Below are 17,359 nucleotides of genomic sequence, written 5' to 3'. Positions count from 1 at the left end.
TCATTTACATTTTTCCTGACTGTTCAAAGACCTGATGATAATTTCCTGAGCCTTCACCTGGCAAGAAAAGGTGTTCATTTTCTTTTGAAGTAGAGTTTTTATTTCTAAAAGGGTAATATTATCTTCCAGCCTAAATCATTTCCATTTTGGTGAAATAATAAAACAGTAGAAAATGTGGTCTTTGTTTTTTGCATGTATGCAACAAAGAGTGTACCCTCAGCAGGCCCAGATTTCTGGCCAAAACCAAATCAATTGTTCTGGTACCACCAGGTCCCTTGTCCCACGGGTTTTTTCAGCAAAGCTGGGAGCTCAGAGCATGATGATGTTTCACACATCTCAGAGCCAGCACTGGCAGCCACTGCTCCCTGTCACTGCTTGCTCTTCCCACTGCATCCCCTCCCTCCTGCTGGGGCAATACTGGTGTGACTGCACTGCTGAGGGGACCAGGAACAGCTCTGCACCACAAATAGCTCGTGTGGGTCATGAAGGAATTCTTATTTGGGATTCATTTCCTACGTGGATTGCTGTGGGACAGACACTTGACATTTGTAGCAGCACTACTGTGGAGATGAAGATAGAAATGAGCTGTCACTTCAGCATCACCAACATGCAAAAATATATTCATCCAAATGAAGATTGGCACTGTCTATACAGTTAAAGTAAAGCATGTGGCCAAGTATTTGCAGAATCTGGCTTTTCTTTACACAGTAACAAAATATTGTGCAGGGTTTGTTTCTTTTTTTCTTTACCAGTCACCTTCTATGAAAAACTCCATCTGCTAAAAACCACCTACTCTGGTCTATAGCTCTGCAAAGTAAACTTGTGCATAGGCTTTGCAAAACAAAATGCCCACTCAGTGTTGGAGCTGTCTGAAATGAAGCTCACAGCAAATGGATGCTAATGTTACCAGAAAAAAGAGAAAAAACCCAAACCCCACTGCTGAGGAAACTGGATGATAGGTTTCTTAATGGGGTATTGAACACTCAGAATTGCTCAACAGGAAAAATGTTAGACAATTAAGGCTTTTATGACAGTATCTTCTTTTTAATTGTGGCCTGCTTAATTGGGCAATTCAATTAATCAGAAAGACCTAGGAACCAAGTTGATCCTAGTGACACTTAATGACATTGGTGGTGGCATAAGGAGGACAGTAATTACAAAAAGTTGGCTGACTGTAGATGCCTTGGTCATGCTTCTGTCCCCATCTTTCAATCTGCTTCTTCCACCCAAAACTGTTTCACATCCTTCTGTAGCACACACGTACATAAATACACATATATATGTACATATATATATGTACAAATACCAGTATGTACTGGATCAGTAGCCCTTCAGATTTGTGGCTCGCAGCTTCCACCACAGCCGTTTGAGGGGGTGCGAGCCTGCCCCCGTTGCTCTGCCCAGTTCCCGCGGCTTTCCCAGCAGGACGGCTTGAACGGGGCTGGGGGACGCAGCTGCTCGGCGTTGCTGTCCCAGCCTGGGGGGGGACAGAGGGCGGGCAGCTGGCTCTGCCCGGAGCGAGCAGGTGAAGCACGGGCAGACGGACTGTCCCCAGCCTGCCGTGCTCCTCCAGGAGCCGGCACCGGGAGCTCCGAGCCGGGATCTCCTCCGGCTGCCCCGCGGCCCCAGCCCCGCCCCGCCGGTGACACCCCCGTGCTCCCGCCCCTCGCTTCCCGCCCCCCGCCGGTGCGGCGCGGGGGGTGCGGCTCCGCTCGGCTCGGCTCGGCTCAGCTCAGCTCAGCTCAGCTCAGCTCAGCTCAGCTCAGCTCAGCTCATCTCTGCTCGGTTCATCTCGGCTCGGCCCGGCTCGGTTCATCTCTGCTCGGCTCGGTTCATCTCGGCGCGGCCCGGCTCGGCTCATCTCTGCTCGGCTCATCTCGGCTCGGCCCGGCCCGGCTCATCTCTGCTCGGCTCGGTTCATCTCGGCTCGGCCCGCCTCGGCTCGGCTCCGCTCGGCCCGGCCCGGCCATGGTGGAGCGCTCGGACGAGGCGCCGCTGCTGTTCTGGGCCGAGGGCCCCGCCGTGTCGGCGCCGCCGCCCGCGGCCGAGCCGGGCAGCAGCGGCAGCGGCGGGCGGCGGCTCGGCGGCGGCTGGAGCGCGGCTCCGTGGGACGGCGAGGGGCCGGCGGAGGCGGCGGGGCCGCAGCGGGCCGAGGCGGAGGAGGACCAGATCGTGGCCGTCTTCGTGGTCACCTTCGATCCCCGCACGGGTAAGCGGCGGCGGGAGCGGGCGGGCCGGGGCGCGGGGGCCGGGCCTGGGGCTCCCGGTGCCGCTGGACTAAGATGGATGCGGCCGGGACCGGGCTTCCCTTGGGGAGCGCTCCCCCCGCATCCCGCCTCCCAGGGACCGCTCCTCCCGCCGCGCTGGGGCAGCGTGGCCGGACCCCGTGCCGAGCGGCCGGCGGGAGCCGGGCTGCCCTCTGCCCCCACCGGGGACCGCGGCTTCACCGCACGGCTGCCGGTGTCGGGACCGGGGGCCGTGGGCATTTGCCGAAAACGGAGCACAAGGGGATTGGCTCTTGATTTCCATCCCGCCGAGAAGAAGTTCTGGCGGGAGGAAGGCGCCGCGTCTGGTGCCGCTCCGAGGAGAGGGATGGGTGTATCTCCACGGCACAGGGAGTTTGTGGACGGCGCTGGGGCATCCCCCGTGCTCCGCACAGATTTAGGCCGAGCCTCTGCCCAGCGCTGCTTGGAGGGCACCAACCTGTTAGCAGCATCTTGAGAGCATCCTTCTGTCTCCGTGGAGGCCTGCCCGCAGCTATCGGTGATGGATGGCGTTTGTGGCAGGCGTAAATCCGGCAGGCTCGCAGGGAACGATCACCAGCAGCAGCGGCTCAGCTGCGTGTTTCTTGGTGACCACTGTGTTTAGAGGCTGGCCTCTGTGGGATCTCTGGGACTTAGTGCTTTAAAGGAGTGCTGCGACCCAGGAGGGCAGAGGAGAGGGGCAAGGGAATGTATTTCTACTTCTCACGGCTATATCCATCTCTCTCAGTGTTATTGGACTGTGCTGTTGTATCACTACTGACAGAGGTTATTAATTTCAAACCTGTAAGTCAGCATTTCAGAGAATGTCTTAACTTTGTTTTCCTAGTCCCACTGCTCCCACAGTATCCACCAAACAGGATGTAGGACACAGATAGGAAGTTAGCACCTGCCTTGCAGCTGTGAACACAGGTACTACTGTGCAGAGGGGTCTGATGTGCTGAGACACATTGTTGGGTCTTTTGGTTGCCAGGCACCAACCTGGGGTTCAAAGGCAAGAGAGAGATTCAGGAGCCCATTTACATCCAGGTGTGAGACTGAGCTCCTCTTTCTTCTCTAGACAGGCACTGCCTTAGCAAATCCACAGCAGAAGTACAAGAGACAGGGGTCTGTAAAGCACAGTGAAGTTAGTTCATCAGTGGGAGGGGAAAGTACCTGACATCCTGCTCACAAGAGGGCCTTGGTAGTGAAGACTGAATGCCAGTCTTGAACTGAAAATCCTAAGGAAGTAGAGAACAGGACTTAGCTGCTGGAGTGATGCGTTGTCAGCAATGCCCACTGTCAGACAGTATGGCTGCTGTGTCCCAAAACACCCCAGGATTTTGAGAAGTTACCGTTTCATACAGCCCCAGAGGGAAGTGTCTTCAGTCTAGAAGTCATTCACTCATAAAAATCTGAAATAAGATTGGATGTCATCTTTCCACCAGGAGATGGAAAATGGAGGTGTTTCTCCTAAGTATCCGAAACATGAAAGAGTCCGGGTGACTGCAGCAACAGCAGGTTGCCTTTCAATCCGACAGCATATGCCTTCTGTGAAATTGTGAGATTTTCTTGAGAGCTGGCAGAAAGCTGAGCTTTCTCAGGAGTTTTTCTGAACCAGCTGTTGCTTTGAATGAAGTCCAGGGAAAGTTGGGAAACAGCTCTTCTCACATCTGATGTGCAGTTAATGCTGGGTGTCATCAGCCTTGGAGTAGTCTGTCAAGTCCAGGAAGATTCAGCCTCCTGCTGCTACCCAGCATGGATAATAGGACTGTGAGCAATATACCAGTAAATGTCAGCTTTACAGCTGGGGAGCAAAGTGCCCTGTGGAGGGTGTGGACTTGGAAGAACATCATGAAGGTGCAGTGGTGTGAACTTGCTGAGGTCAAAAAAAAAAATACAGAATTACTGGTAAACCACATCAGATAGTGTGAGGGACTTCTGTAATGTTTGTAAGGGTAGCTGGTCCTTGTGTATGACTTACAGGAAATCATCCAGTTAGTGTCTGAGCTGGAAACAGCTCCTGCTTGATCCTGCCCAGGAAAAGCATGGACCTCCTTTGGCAGCTTGCTGAGGCACTGGAACAGCTGAATTTCTGGTGATAGCTGTGCAGGTGGTTATGCCAGGTAGTGTCTGCCCAAATACAGGCAAGTAGATTGGCAAGAGAGGTTCTACTGTAGAAGTATGAAGTGGTGACCATGCTAATAAAGAATGTAACAACTTCCGTACAAAATTTAGAAGGGCTTGAAGCAGAGGAGCTTAGTGTACAGCAGTTGCATGTGATGAGTTTCCAAAGGTAGGTTATGGGGTTGCCAGGTCACTGTTACAGTTCCAGTGTCCCTGTGACTGTCAGTGCTCATGTGAGTGACTGACATAAGAGCCAGAGGCAGCTTCTGAATCGCTGTCCTCACCTGCAGCATGGTGAACCTTGTGGCACTTGAGAAGGAGCTCTCTTCACTGCTGTTGTGGGACAGCTGATAACAGTCACCTTTGTGGAGGTCCCACACAGTCTGTTAGCTTAAAGGTCTGTGAGTAATAGACAAGGAGGGAAAAGAGGGAAGTAATGTGTTTTGCGCCAGTGAACATGCAAATATTCTGTTTTTCTGTCCCACATTTCTTCCGTGCAGGAAATGAAACGAGTGTGATGTTTAGGTTACACTTTTGGCTTCTCCTGTCCTGGCACAGCATGGTAGCACTGCACAGTTGGGGACCCTAAAGCCCTCGAGAAACATCTAATAGTAAGGAGTGATGGGTGATGACCCTAAATGCTGGTGCCAATATCTTCTTTGTGAGGATGTGAAAATCCAGTGGAAAGGAAATACAAGGGAAAGAGGAAGAACATCCTTAACTTTGCACACTAGAATATGAGTGCTGGTTCAGACCTGACCTGGAGGTGGGAGATAGCTTCCAGGAGATCAGATCTGCAGATCTGACTCTCAGCAGAATCACTAGTCTGCTGTCTAATACTGGGTGACTCTCACTTGGAAAGTTTCCTGTGTGCACGAGAGCTGCTTTCTCCATGGGGAAGGGCAGTGCTTCCTGTTTTTCTACAACATTGTTCCCTCCTCCCTCCTCTGGTTTCTCGGGCAGACTGGCAGTCCTGTTGCATCTGGGTGAAGTCTCTCCTTTGTTTGCTCTCCTGTTTCGCCAGACTGACTTTCCTACTTTTTAATCTCGGCGTTTGTTCTCCGACTGCCACGTCGCCCGTGTGCTCATAGGGCAAGGTGGCGTGAGGAACAGCCAGGAGCACAGCTGCAGGTTGCTCCTGACAGATCCCAGAAAAAAAAAAGCGCTACGTGATAGGTGAGCTGGTTTTGAGGTCACATGCAGGGTAAAGATCTGTTCCAAGGGCATCCTTTCCTTATTGCTGCTAGAACAGGCATTGTTTGAGCAATGTCCGCTTTAACGCCTCTGCAGCGGATGTGACACCTGACAGTGTTTGTGACTGAACTGAGCAAAGCCCATCTTCCTCTGCTCTTGCCAGCACTCTCACCTATCAATCTCTGAATCTACAGGTCATGACCAATTAGGGATGCTCTGTGGGGCAAGGCTTAAAAGCACATCTGGCCTTAACCACAGTTTCATGGTTATGAGGCAACAGTCTCAAGAGTTGACTTCCTCGCGCTTTCAAGGAAGGCTCTTGTGCCTTTAAAAAGCGAACCAAACAGGCTCACACAAGCCCCAAACAACAAAAGCCACCATCTATATATAATCTGCAAGCCCTCCAGGGGAGCGTGCAGGCTGCTATGATGTCAGTGGCTCTCTCTGCCAGCCTTTCACACGCCTCAGAGGCCGAGGCTCCGCACAGCAGAGCTCTGTGCTCTCGCCTGTCACTGCACAGGGCTGCGCTCGGGGTCACGAGGCTGCTGCTGCTCCCCGGCTCTGCGGGAGAGCTCTGCTTGTGCACTGCGAGTGGGCTCTTGGATGCACAGCTCCTCCTGTTGCCATGCCTAATGCTGTTGGGTTTTTTGAAGTCCTTGCCAGGCAGGGCTGGGGGAGGTCTACTGAATCTATGTGAGAAGAAAAATAGCCTATTTAAATGTCAGTAGCTAAAGCCCTATTCCTGTGCAGGCATATACTTGTGCAGTATGAGTAATGAGACAAAAGACAGGCTTCAGAAATGAGGCCTCAGATTTAAATATCTCCAAGAGTCTTGGCTGAGTGTAAGGTCCCTCCATATGTACGCTGTCTGTGCAAGCACTGCTGGAATGTTCATCCCAAAGGGCAGAGAAAGGAGTGAACCAGTAGGAAGCACCTTTGTGCTGCACCTGCCATTGCATTATCCTGAAGAATTTTGGTTTGTTTGCCTTGTTTTTAAAACTAAGCCACATGACTTCAAACGCTGTGGGCAGACTGACAGAGAACAGAAACTCGGTGGGCAAATTTGGAGCACATCTCAGTGCAGTGGGAATGTCCAGGTGAGCAGGCTGGGCTCTGAAGTGCTGTCATGGGAAAGTGTAAGAAGTCACCCCTTTTTTGGTCCATGTTAAACTTGTTGGACTTCATTTGCTTTAGGGACATTTTGTAACTTCTCTGATATCATCTGTTCCAGGATCAGGCTCCTCAGGTGGCCTTTTCCCCTGAACAACTGCATGCTTTCTGGCTGGGTTGGCAGGTGACAGATGTTTGCTGATCTTGATCTAGCTTGTAATTTATGTACTTTTTTGTTGGTTATTCTAGCATGCACAAACACATTGCAGTACTTGGATCACCTCAGCCTCCATATAGAGCTTCAGGTAACTCCTCCTATCCTAAAGAAAATAGGAGAGACTTCAGGGAAGAAGTGACGACTTGCGTGATGGCTTAGGGGTTTCTGTTTGACCAGGTCTGCCAAGCACAAGCAAAGAACAATTTTAGTGGTGGTGTGAGCTATCCCAGAAACTCATCCTAAAGAGCAACAGTCTGTCCTTTGGTTCTTTCTTATGGGATGGATGCTTGTGTAGACCAAAGCTTACCCACCATCAGGTAAAATGATAGCTGCTCTGTAATTAAGCTTATCATGGATAAATCCACAAAATAGCACTAGCTTCAGAAGTGGCCCCAAATGTCCTGCAGTGTCTGTGTGTTGTGCTACAACAAGTAACATTTGCAAGTGTGGAGTATTGTATGTCATGCACTGTCTGTGACAATTTAGGAGTTCAGGAGTTGTGTTTAGGGCACTGTTACAGGTGTCCCAGGGTTAGAAAAGCAACAACTTGCTGTGTATTCAAGCTTACCCAAATTAATTTGCTTCTCTGCAGGCAACATGGTGGAATGGTGTTTACCCCAAGACATAGATTTGGAAGGTGTGGAATTCAAATCCATGGCAAGTGGGTCCCACAAAATCCAGTCAGATTTCATGTGAGTACATCTGAGCTGTATTACTTCTTCCTTTCTTAACTGTGCATCTACACCACCAGCACTTAATTCAGAACATGCAAGAAAAATACCTTCTAGGAAGCTAGGGTCCTGCAGAAAGGGGCTTGCTAAGCTGCTTCTACCTGTGCCAAAGATACTTGTCAGACACTTTCAGTATCATGTTAAGTATGAGCTAGCTGCAGGGATCTGCTGTATGACTGCATTGCCTGTGGAGACCAACCGGGGCAGGCCAGCTTCTCACTGGTGTGCAAATTTTAATGTGTACTGGGCAAATGATCTGCACTGCCACTATTGAGACTGTCAGCAGAGGCCTAGGGTGAAGGGCAAGGAATGGCAGAACTGAAATGGGAAGGATTTTTCAGGAAGAGGACTTAGAAAAATGTTCTTAACTCTGACAGGGTTTTTGGTTCCTTTAAATGTTGTTATAAACGGGTCTCACTCACTTTCTTTGCTAATTCCTTCAGGGGAAACACATAAGAGAGGACTTTTCTGCATTCTGCTAAGCTAATGTTGCAATGCAGCAATGTTTTGCAATGAACTGCAGTGTCACAATTCCTTTTGGTCAGGAATAACAGTTACTTTCTTAAAGGCATGTGAACTGAACTCTTGCAGTCAGATAATCAGAGTGTGCTTCAACGTGCTGGCACCCAAAATATGACCAAGTAGCTGTAGTGTACTCAAACCTGCGTTCACTGACTGAATCATACATTCTGTTGGTCTTCCTTCCAAGTTACTGATTTATATTTTCTGGCCTGTGACATGGCTGGTAGGGGCTTTAGTGGAAACTCCTGGGAACTCTTGCCTTAAATATTTTGTCTTGCTACTTAGAAGACTGGGGCACCCAAGGCCTGTCCAAGCCCTTCAGTTAGCGGGGTGGGATTTCAGGGAGCTCCTGGCAGAAGAAAATATATTCCCAAATCAGCAATTTTAGCTCTCAGTTACCTTTCTTCTTCTTCCCTCTTTTTAATACTAACCCTTTTGTCAAACCTTTGTCTGCAGTTATTTCCGGAAGGGGCTCTGTTTTGGCCTGGCCTGCTTTGCCAACATGCCTGTGGAGAGTGAGTTAGAGCGTGGTGCCCGCATGAAGTCTGTGGGCATCCTCTCCCCTTCCTACACGCTGCTGTATAGGTACATGCACTTTCTGGAGAACCAGGTCAGGTAAGTTCCCTTGGGAATGAGCCTGGCCATTCCCCACCTGGGAGAGGTAATGTTCCTTCTATGGAGAGCAGTTTTAGGCAAGTGAGAATTCAGTGACAGTGCTCTGCTGTGATTTCCTTGACTGGCTATTTCTCCAGAAAGTATTACATGTTCACAGTGTCAAGGAGACAAGGAACTGATGAGCAGCAGTCTGTTCCTTTCTTTACAGGCTAGTCAAATGATACCCAAACCCTGCTTATTGTAGGCAGACCTAAGTGTCACAGGGAGAGTTGAGAGAACAAGAAGTTCCCCTTTTCTCCTTCTGAAAACCATTTTACTAGGGGTTTACAAAAGGCTTGTAACTGTGTAATGGTGCTCCTGGCTAGCTGTGTGCTTCAGTTGTGTTGAGTGGATCTAGCAGCAAAAATGGTGATGGTAGAAAACTGTTCCTACCATCCTACCTGGTGATGGTAGAAAACTGTTCCTACCCCAACTCGTTGCCTATTTCAGTGTGTGTGTGTTCTCTGGCTGTACTGAGAGCTGGTTGTTCTGATGTTTCTTCAGCCCTCCTGGAATAATCTGTGCAGCTGAGGCACCCAGGATCCCTTTTAGCTGGGAGAGCAGATGTTTGCTGGGGGCAAGGCACTAAACAAATAGTCTGGAGATACTACAGATCTCCCCTTTTTTCCTTTCTTTTCCAGACACCAGCTGGAAATGCCAGGGCACTACTCCCATCTAGAGGCATTCTATGATGACAAGAAAGGAGTTCTCCCTGATAGCAAGGGCACCCCCAGCTCTCAGCAACCTGTCCACTGGCTGCCTTCCATCCACAGATACATGTACCCAGAGATGAAGGTGAGGCAGGTGCCTGAGGCCTGCAGGAATGGGCAGAGGGCTGCTGCTCCTTGCTGGTGCTTCATACTCCTTTATGTAAGCAGTCACTCCCACGCTTTGTAGGCTGCTTAGATAAGATTTTGTTACTTGGACCGTTGCAAGCTGTGTGCTGGTCTTGCTCCCACATTTAGACTTAGCATCTGTGCAAGTGTCCCTGTTTCACCTCTAAGCTGTTTTCTTCCCTTTCGCTCCACCTGCAGATCACACACCCTGCTGGCTGTATGTCTCAGTTCATCAAATTCTTCGGTGAGCAGATCCTCGTCCTCTGGAAGTTTGCCCTGCTGCGCAAGCGCATACTGATATTTTCTCCACCCCCAGTTGGAGTTGTCTGCTACAGAGGTATGTTTCCAGGGACACTGCAGAACTCTGATCTAGTAGGCTGAAGCATTGCAGAAATTCCCTGCGAGTACTGAGAGACGTCATGCAGGGCTTCAGAATCCATTGTGACCATGCCTCGTGAAGACACCGCTCAGTCTGCATTTACACATTTCCTACCAAATGCTTTTCTTCAGGCCTCATGAGTAAGGACACATCTGGCACTGTCAAACTCAGTTCCTGTCAACACAGGACAATAAGAGCACTGACTGAATGTGTGGATTCTAGAAGGTGGGATTCCTATGGGAGAACTGATTATTTCCTATGCAAAATATCACTTGAGAAGTTCTGGTGTTCAAGGGCATTTCAGAGCTCTCATTGTTTTCCTAGAGGTCTGTGGGAGAACTGGGCAATTGGGGTTCAGAGTGCCTTGAGGGAAACCAATAGCATCTCAGGATGTACTTCTCTTGTCCACAGTGTATTGCTGCTGTTGCCTTGCAAATGTTTCTCTGCCTGGTCTTGGAGGAACTGTCCCAGAGTCCAAACCATTCTTCTATGTGAATGTGGCAGACATAGAAATGCTGGAGACAGAAGTATCATATGTGGCCTGTAAGTATGATGGATTAGGCATGATAGTTTTTACTTCAGGCTGCAAAATGTCTTGAGACACCAGACTGTGGAATAGAACTGATGAGAAATAGGTTGTGCATGGAATGACTAACTATGCAAGCAGGAGAGAACAGTTGGTCTGCTGGGAAAGCAACATGAAGTGCATGAAAGCTGCTCTGAAAATCTTCTCTGGTTTTGGCAGGTACAACAGAAAAGATCTTTGAGCAGAAACGGGATCTCTATGATGTCTACGTGGACAACCAGAATGTGAAGACGCATCACGAACATCTGCAGCCACTCCTGAAAATTAACAACGCTGACAAGGAGAAGTACAGACGGCTCAATGACCAAAGGTAATCACAGATGTCTGGGTGCTCCTGACAGGAGATGTGGAATAAAGAAGACACTGCTCCTTTGTACTTTCCTCCTCGTAGTATTTTCAAAATATCCCACTGGTTCAGCTCCTCTTGAAGATTCTGGTCATCTCATAAAGCTTTGAGGTTCACCGTAGGTATGTGCAATTAACTTGTCTCCCTTCTCTCAGGCAGATGTTAATGTATTCTCAAGAAGTGGGTGAGGATTGCAGCTCCTGTGAAGAGGACCTTTTTATCTTGTGAGTGGCTACCTCTAATACTTAGTCAGACACTGCTAGTTTTTGGGAGCCTCTTGCACTGATTTTGTGTTGCACTGTTTGGCATGTTATGAAACAGCATGTTTGATATAATTCCATAGTTAGCTTTCTTCCTCTAGGGTCCCAAAAACAGACTGGCTCTTCTTCTTCTGACCACCTTCCTTTCATTTTGAGAAGCCAAAATGTAGTATCCACTGGGGTTGCTTATGTGCCAGAAGGGAGAAGTGAATTTTAAAAACACAATCAGAGATGTAAGAATGCCCTCACAAACATAAGCACTATTGCCAGAACATTAGGCTCTGGAAAGGACAATGTTCATGGAAAGCAGGCACTGTACTGTGCTGGGGGTTGGTACAGTGTGGAGATCAGACCTGCATGTGAAGGACTGGCCCACTGATGTGGCTGGCTTCATACCTGGCAAACAGAAGAACCTGAACTGGGTGTAGAGTGGGAGGTACAGAATAAGATAAAAACCACATGCCTACCACCTCTGAAGCCCTTCTCTGCCTGGTGCTATTCACACCCTGCAGCAGGTGAGAAGTAATGGGATGAAACATGTGAAAGGGCTGTGGGGGCAGAGCTCTGATTGTTGAGCTTCACAGGTGTAGCCGGAGCTCTTTCAAAATAGCTTCGCATGTTTCTAGGAAAGCAACAGGTAAGAATTTGCTCTCACTGGTGTGTTCTGCACCAGTAATGGAGAATTTATTTATCCACTGGCTTATCAGATGGGTGACAACACTGTTTCCTCCTTTACATTACGGGAGCTGTAGGTGTGATGTACCTGCTTGGTGATCACAGATCACACTTTAGCTGATAACGTGGCTCCTTCTGAGGGAAATGCCACCCACAGACAGGAGCACCTGTGTCAATTAACGGCTCCTGCTTTATCTTTGTTTATTCTGGGTCACCATAGAGAGAATAGAAAAGCACTACAGCACCACCTAACAAGGTGGGATTGCTGGCTGAAGGGGGTTCAATGCAGTTCTGGGGCTCTGCTGCCTGTTTGGTGAATGCACTATCTTTTTGGAGTGTGTGCAATCCCTTTTGCTGACTTTACCCTATAGGTTTTTCATGGAGCAGAACAACCGCATATTCCAGACGCTGATGGAGGTGTCAGCCAGCCAGGACAAGACACTGACAGCTGACCATGCACGAGGCATGGGCCTGGATCCCCAAGGGGATCGAAGCTTCCTTATGGACCTCCTGGAAGTGTATGGCATTGATGTTATGCTAGTCATTGACAACCCCTGCTGCACTTAAACCAAGGGCAAGAGAAATGGGGAGCAAAGATCACTTTTTAAAGACTACTGGACATTGCTTAGGAGGATCACTGGAACTCACCACAGCCACAGTTATTTAATAACTTTATATGGAGAGTATTTATAATTTTAAAAGAAAATGTGATTTTATTTTCTCACACTCAACTTCCCAGTGAGTACCTGCTCTAAGGTTCTTTTTGGTTTTGTCTCCCTTTCCCTTTCATTTGTGTTTTTTTGTTTTGTCTAGCTAGGACCAGTGGCACCTTTGCACCAAACCTCACTGTTGCCAGTGATAGCTAGGTTTTGGCCTAGCCTGGATACCTGAGGGCTGAAGACTTCAGGAAAGCACTTTGTTTGATGACAACCAATGTGAAATGCTATAGCTGAGCTTTCAGACTTGGCTGGAAAATCGTCCTATCAACTCCCCCTTGCACTTGGGGACTGAAGAGGGCTTTAGCACAAGCTGTCAATGGCCCAATCTCATAAACAGCTCCTACCAAGATTATTGGTGGGGACAGTTAAACCAATGATAAGAACCAGGACTCCTTTAAACATTCCTCACCCAACTTTAAGGTGAACTGGAGTCAAGTCACCCTTCCTTGTAAATGGCAGAAGCAAGTTTGGGATCGGGGATGCTACAGGACCTCCTGACTTTGCTTACTGGAGCAGCACGGTTTCACTTCCAGCATCTGAGGTGCTCTAAACTGGCAGAGACTGCACCTACCAATCTCATAGCTGGAGAAGAGCACCCTCTCTCCTCAATCCATCCCATCACCACCTTTGGCTTTTAGTTGCATCATACCTGCTGCTTTGGTTTAAAATCTTCAAACCAGCAAGATGGTCTCCCACTTAACAGGGACCAACACCACTGAGCCACTTTGCAGTCACTTTGTTGTCCAGCCTCAGCTCGGATGGTGCTGGGCTGGAGGGGGGGAGGCTAAGAATGCTTTAACTGTGCCTAGCCCTTCCTTTGTAGCTGATGGGACTTGTTGCTCCTTTGCTTTAACACTGTCTGCTAATCCTCCTTTTGTTGAGCCTTCAGCACTGCCTGCTGCTATCTCTTGCTTTCCGTGTGAGACGGAGAACAGACCTTTCAGCTGGGACAACTGAAGTTTGCAGGAGGTTCCCTTGCAGTCCGGTATTCTTACCTGGCACAGCTACTAGGAGCAATGCTTAAAAGCAAGTCTGTCTTTTTTTTCTGGGCAGAGCTGTAGAACCAGATGAAACAGATGTTTTCTTATGCTGTTGAAAGAACAGGATTCAGTTCCTGAAGGACTAGTCAAGACCTCCAAGAAGGCTATCCCAGTAAAGAGTAATCCCTTTGCCATACAAAATCCAAGAATGCTACTATGGATTCTATGTGTGACATACAGCTTTGCTCCAAATCCTTTAGCCAGTAGCAATATCAGCTTTAAGCTGACTGTTCTTCCTGAACTGTGGCTATAGCTGATTAGTTGCTGCTTCTGTCATTACAGATTTCAGCACCGTTGGAGGCTTTCTGTGCACTGTAAGAATGCAAACTGTGGCTGATGTATCCATTTGTCCTAGCATTTTATAGGATGAGACAAAGCCTGAACCACTCTAAAGCAGGCAAGCACCTTTTTGAAACAGGTGAAGCAAATGTTCTCCAAGCACACCCTCTGTGGATTGTCTTCCTCTGGAAAGGAGGAGGCAGTTGTTCCTGCAATTTGCCTGTCTCTGAGCAGTCACTCCCCTAGCTTCTTTTTCAAGGCTTTGGGATGTTTTTGTACTGAAAAAAATATGCTGTTGTTCATACTGTCAATTGCTCACAACAACTGTAACATCATCCTTAGAAGGTTGAGGAAAAAAATGGAGAAAGAGGTAAAAGCAGCTGAGTATCATTTAATGGACAGACCAGTCTCTTTTCCTTAAGAAATGGCTTAGTTTTTAAATTGACACCTGAAGTATAAAAGTGGCCCACAACCTCCACATTTTTTTTTCTCTAATTTCCACTTCAGTTTTAACATGCTGCCTGCAGTGATGATCCCTGAGGAAGTACAGCTGAGCTGCCCTTGTATTGCTGTCACTTCTTCAGACATCAGAAGTAAAACAGAACTGAAACTCGTCACAAGCAATTTCTCCTCTCACTTTCTTGAAAGGTTTGCTACATAGTTTAACTGTAATCAGTTGTTAATGACTTTCTATTTCCTTGTCAGTAGTTCTTTTGCTTAACTGAACAGAAACAAACCTTTGATTTAATGTTGAAGTTTTACAGTCAGCCTAACACTCTGCATTAGAGCACTGGTGTTTACAAACTGTTGGAACATGAGATCTAGTAGATTGCACTGACATTCACTGAGCAGAAGCTCCTGAAATTCCTATTTGACATTTATTAAACCTCTGCTTTCCAGAAATCAGGTCCTCAGTTGTTAGCAGTAGTATGGGTGCAGCAGCATCCATGTGCTACAGCCAGTTGTATGGCTGCAGCCTATCTTGTTCTTCCTTGTAATTTTGTTCTTCCTTGTAATTTTGCTTCTCTATCAAGGCTCTCTTGGCAGGCAACTGCTACAAAAGTCAGAAAGTTGTCCAATAGAAGACAGAACAAGAAAACTTTTCTCTCCTTACCCTTCCTTATTTGATTAGCTGCAAAAGTGCTTTCACCTGCACTCCTTTTCTAAAAGATAGTTCTTTTATTTTTGTCACATGGTGAAAGTTCTTGAGAAATGGGTAATGGGTACATAATAGAAACAAATTGTTATAGCTTAGGACATGAAGGACTGTTCTGTGGAACCAGTTTAACTGAGTCTTATCTTTCCAGAAGATACCATAATTCAAGGTAAAACAGTTATATACAGATATTCAAAATTCCCTCCTGGGCCCTCAGTTGGTGCTTTGTTGCATAGTAGCAGCTGGGAGACATCTACTGGTATGTTTTGAATCAAAAGAGGGATGAAAATGGGGCACAAGATAGGATATTGCTGATTTGTCTTCCCCCCTTGCCTTTACAGTGGCACCTTCAGTTTCTTGGGTGTAACGCCTCTGGTCAGTTGCTGCCATCAGAGCCCAGGTTTGAATGGTGGTTCAGTAACCAGGTCTATGCTCTGCCTCTGTGTATTCTCCAAAACTCAAATTGTTGGATAGCCAGTGCAGGTTCTCAGCTTGTACTTGCTTGACTTGAACCAGGAGAACAAGAGCTTCCTAACTGCATCTTAACTCAAGCTGCACTAGAAATGTATAATCAAGCAATGAATTATTACTGCTTGTACTATCTGCATTGAAAAGTAAGGCTTATGAGAGACATAAAAGCTTGGTTTTCAATCTGAACAAAGAACACCATGCCAGACATTTAAATCATCCCAAAGTCTTCTCACTGCAAGGTTAGGCCAAGCTGCATAGAGCCAATAAAGAACTATAATGAATACTAGGACAAAGGCACTTTATGGAATCAGAATTCAGATTTGTCTTACAGACATGCCACTACCTTCTTTTCTAGCATACATGAGGTACTTACTGCAGTGATCTTAGAGCCGATGGTCATGACTGTCACAGGAGCTGAGCTTGCCTGTTCACCATCCTTTTGGGCAGAAGAAAGTTCCATCACCTTTTCAAGAGGAAGTAGCTCCCTGTACAAGTTATTCAGTAAAGCAGGGTTATGGTGATAGCCCATTTTAACACCTCTCAAAGTTAATGAGCAAAAGGCTGGGAGTAGCTATGGCCATCCTGGCCACAGCTGTGCAAGGGACAGGTATGCTTTGCTCAGGGAGGTGGAAAGACAGTGGCTCCTGGAATAGCAGGGCAAGAGCACTCTCTCCTAAAGCAGAATTCTAGGTAAAAAGCATGCACACTAACTCTCATCCTAGCCATTACCTCTAAGTTAGTTGCTGTCTTCTTCCCACCTTCCCAAAACCAGTAGTGTAGGGATTATAAGAAAGGATGACATAAATGTCTTTTACAAGGGACTGGAATGTATTGACTTAACAGTGTGATCTGTCTAAAACTGAGGGTACTAAATGCCTATGAACCAGGATATTAGATCTTGGTTAATGCAACGTGTCATTCAAATGGGAATGTTTAAATGCGGTCAAAATAAACAGGTGCCTTGTGCTGGTCCATCATTAGATTGTTATCCCTCCTTTTTATTTATGTTACAGTATTTTAAGTCTTTCTAGAATGGGTTGTAAGTTGGAGCCAGGATAAGTGTTTTCATGAGTGGGACCTAGGATTCTACTTCTCCTTCCTGTCTTGGAGTTTTACAAAGATTTTTGTGCTGCTGTCAGACAGAAACATGAGAACTGAGTCCTTTCCTCAACACTTTAGATAGTGGGTTCAGCCCCTGCCTATTTTATGTAGTGTCTGTCTCACACCTCCCTTCTGAACGTTGCAATTCAGAGGTCTAGAATTACCCGATACTGGAAGAACTCTGAACTGCAGAGGAAGGAGAAAAACTACTTGAATGGTATTTGTACAAGCTACTCAACTTATGCTGAAATGAATATTTAAATACCAGCCTATGTCTCAGATGATCCTTGGTACTTCAACATCAGCAATACCAATTCTGAAGGGATTTCCTGGTTACCCTCAAGCAAGGAATCACATTGCACTGGGAGCTATGGAAGAGAACTAGTGATTTCCCTGTAAAATGGTACAGGTGAACAAGGAGCCAGTTCTCACCATCTCACCCCTTGCAGCAGGCTGGGTGTAATTCTAACAGCTCTGATGTTGTTTGCATCTTGCAGATGTGTGGTTGCTCCCATAGGCCTGTGGCTCTGTAGAGAAACTGCTTACTAAAAACATGGGTATTTTTTAATACAATTAAAGCTTACCTTTTTGAAATGGCTGTTGCCTTGTCTTTCCTGCCACTGGAGAAAAAAACACATTGCTGATTTTATTACAGAAATGTCAACTTGAGGGAAAACTCCAATGGTGAGAACTGCCCTTGACTGTGAATGAGCCAG

The 17,359-nt window shown here is 47.4% G+C and overlaps 1 protein-coding gene across 1 annotated transcript; it reads left to right on the top strand.

Moving 5' to 3' along the window:
- The first annotated feature begins 1,795 nt into the window (after positions 1-1,795).
- DENND11 (DENN domain containing 11) lies at positions 1,796-17,146 on the top strand. Its single transcript, XM_084205787.1, has 9 exons — positions 1,796-2,209; positions 7,481-7,580; positions 8,598-8,756; positions 9,437-9,590; positions 9,830-9,968; positions 10,422-10,553; positions 10,756-10,906; positions 11,098-11,166; positions 12,249-17,146. Exons 1-9 carry the CDS (start codon positions 1,969-1,971, stop codon positions 12,442-12,444), a joined length of 1,341 nt encoding a protein of 446 aa, XP_084061913.1. The 5' UTR covers positions 1,796-1,968; the 3' UTR covers positions 12,445-17,146.
- The last annotated feature ends 213 nt before the right edge of the window (positions 17,147-17,359 follow it).

This window comes from Fringilla coelebs (genome assembly GCF_963513975.1).
Source record: "Fringilla coelebs genome assembly, chromosome: 5".
Classification (NCBI taxonomy): domain Eukaryota; kingdom Metazoa; phylum Chordata; class Aves; order Passeriformes; family Fringillidae; genus Fringilla; species Fringilla coelebs.
Note: the sequence above shows the minus strand (reverse complement) of the source record. Positions and strands in the feature narration are given on the sequence as shown.